Raw genomic sequence first — 879 nt, 5'->3', positions numbered from 1 at the left:
CCTGCCCCTCTCCAGGTGTGTGGGGTGAGACCCCCACCCTCCTGCACACCCTGGGGACCCCCTGCCCCTCTCCAGCCGCCCTTATCCCATGTTTAGAGCCCTCCTCCCTGCCCCCAGCCCTGCAGGGAAGAGTTCCCTGGTGGTTTCAGGGGCTGCAGGTGCCTGATTCACCTCACCTGGATCCCGCCCGGGTTTAGCAGCAAATCCCGGTTTATCCTCTTGCAGGGTCAGGTCACAGGGTGGCACCGAGCCCTGCCCTCCCCTCGCTTCTCCCTGGGGGCTCCTGAAGGGATGTGGCCGCTGGGAAACGTTCTGGGATTTGGGGAGAGGCTCCTGTGTGAACAGCTCATGGCTGAAGCGCTGCTGCCTCCCCTGCTCCGAGCTCGGAGTGAATCCAGCCCTTCCTTGTGTCCCCAGAGCTGCCCGAGAACTGGACGGACACGCGGGAGACGCTGCTGGAGGGAATGCTCTTCAGCCTCAAGTACCTGGGCATGACCCTGGTGGAGCAGCCCAAGGGAGAGGAGCTCTCTGCAGCCGCTGTCAAAAGGATCGTGGCCACCGTGAGTGTCCCCTGCTGGCCCCGCTCTGAGGGGGGATCCCACGGGGAAGAGTTGCAGAGCTGGGGGGAGCTGGGATTCCAGGGGTTTGGGATTGCAGCTGCAGGAATTCAGGATTTTGCAGCTCCAGGGATGTGAGGATTGCAGCTCCAGGGGCTCAGGTCTTTGCAGCTCCAGGGGCTCAGGTCTTTGCAGCTCCAGGGGCTCAGGTCTTTGCAGCTCCAGGGGCTCAGGATTTTGGAGCTCCAGGAACTCAGGATTTTGGAGCTCCAGGAACTCAGGATTTTGGAGCTCCAGGAACTCAGGATTTTGGAGCTCCAGG

At 62.2% G+C, this 879-nt stretch overlaps 1 protein-coding gene across 1 annotated transcript in view; it reads left to right on the top strand.

Annotated features, from left to right (window-relative positions):
- Positions 1-392: 392 nt before the first annotated feature.
- LDLRAP1 (low density lipoprotein receptor adaptor protein 1) overlaps positions 393-879 on the top strand; it is a gene marked incomplete at its 5' end in the record, with an annotated part of 11,252 nt that continues 10,765 nt past the window's right edge. The window contains 1 exon segment of the mRNA XM_033519633.1: positions 393-560. Coding sequence (XP_033375524.1) covers positions 393-560 — 168 coding nt within the window.

The sequence above is a fragment of the Parus major genome, chromosome 23 (assembly GCF_001522545.3).
Source record: "Parus major isolate Abel chromosome 23, Parus_major1.1, whole genome shotgun sequence".
In the NCBI taxonomy this organism is placed as follows: Eukaryota; Metazoa; Chordata; class Aves; order Passeriformes; family Paridae; genus Parus; species Parus major.
The sequence above is the reverse complement of the archived record's forward strand: the minus strand, read 5'-3'. Positions and strand labels throughout refer to the sequence as shown.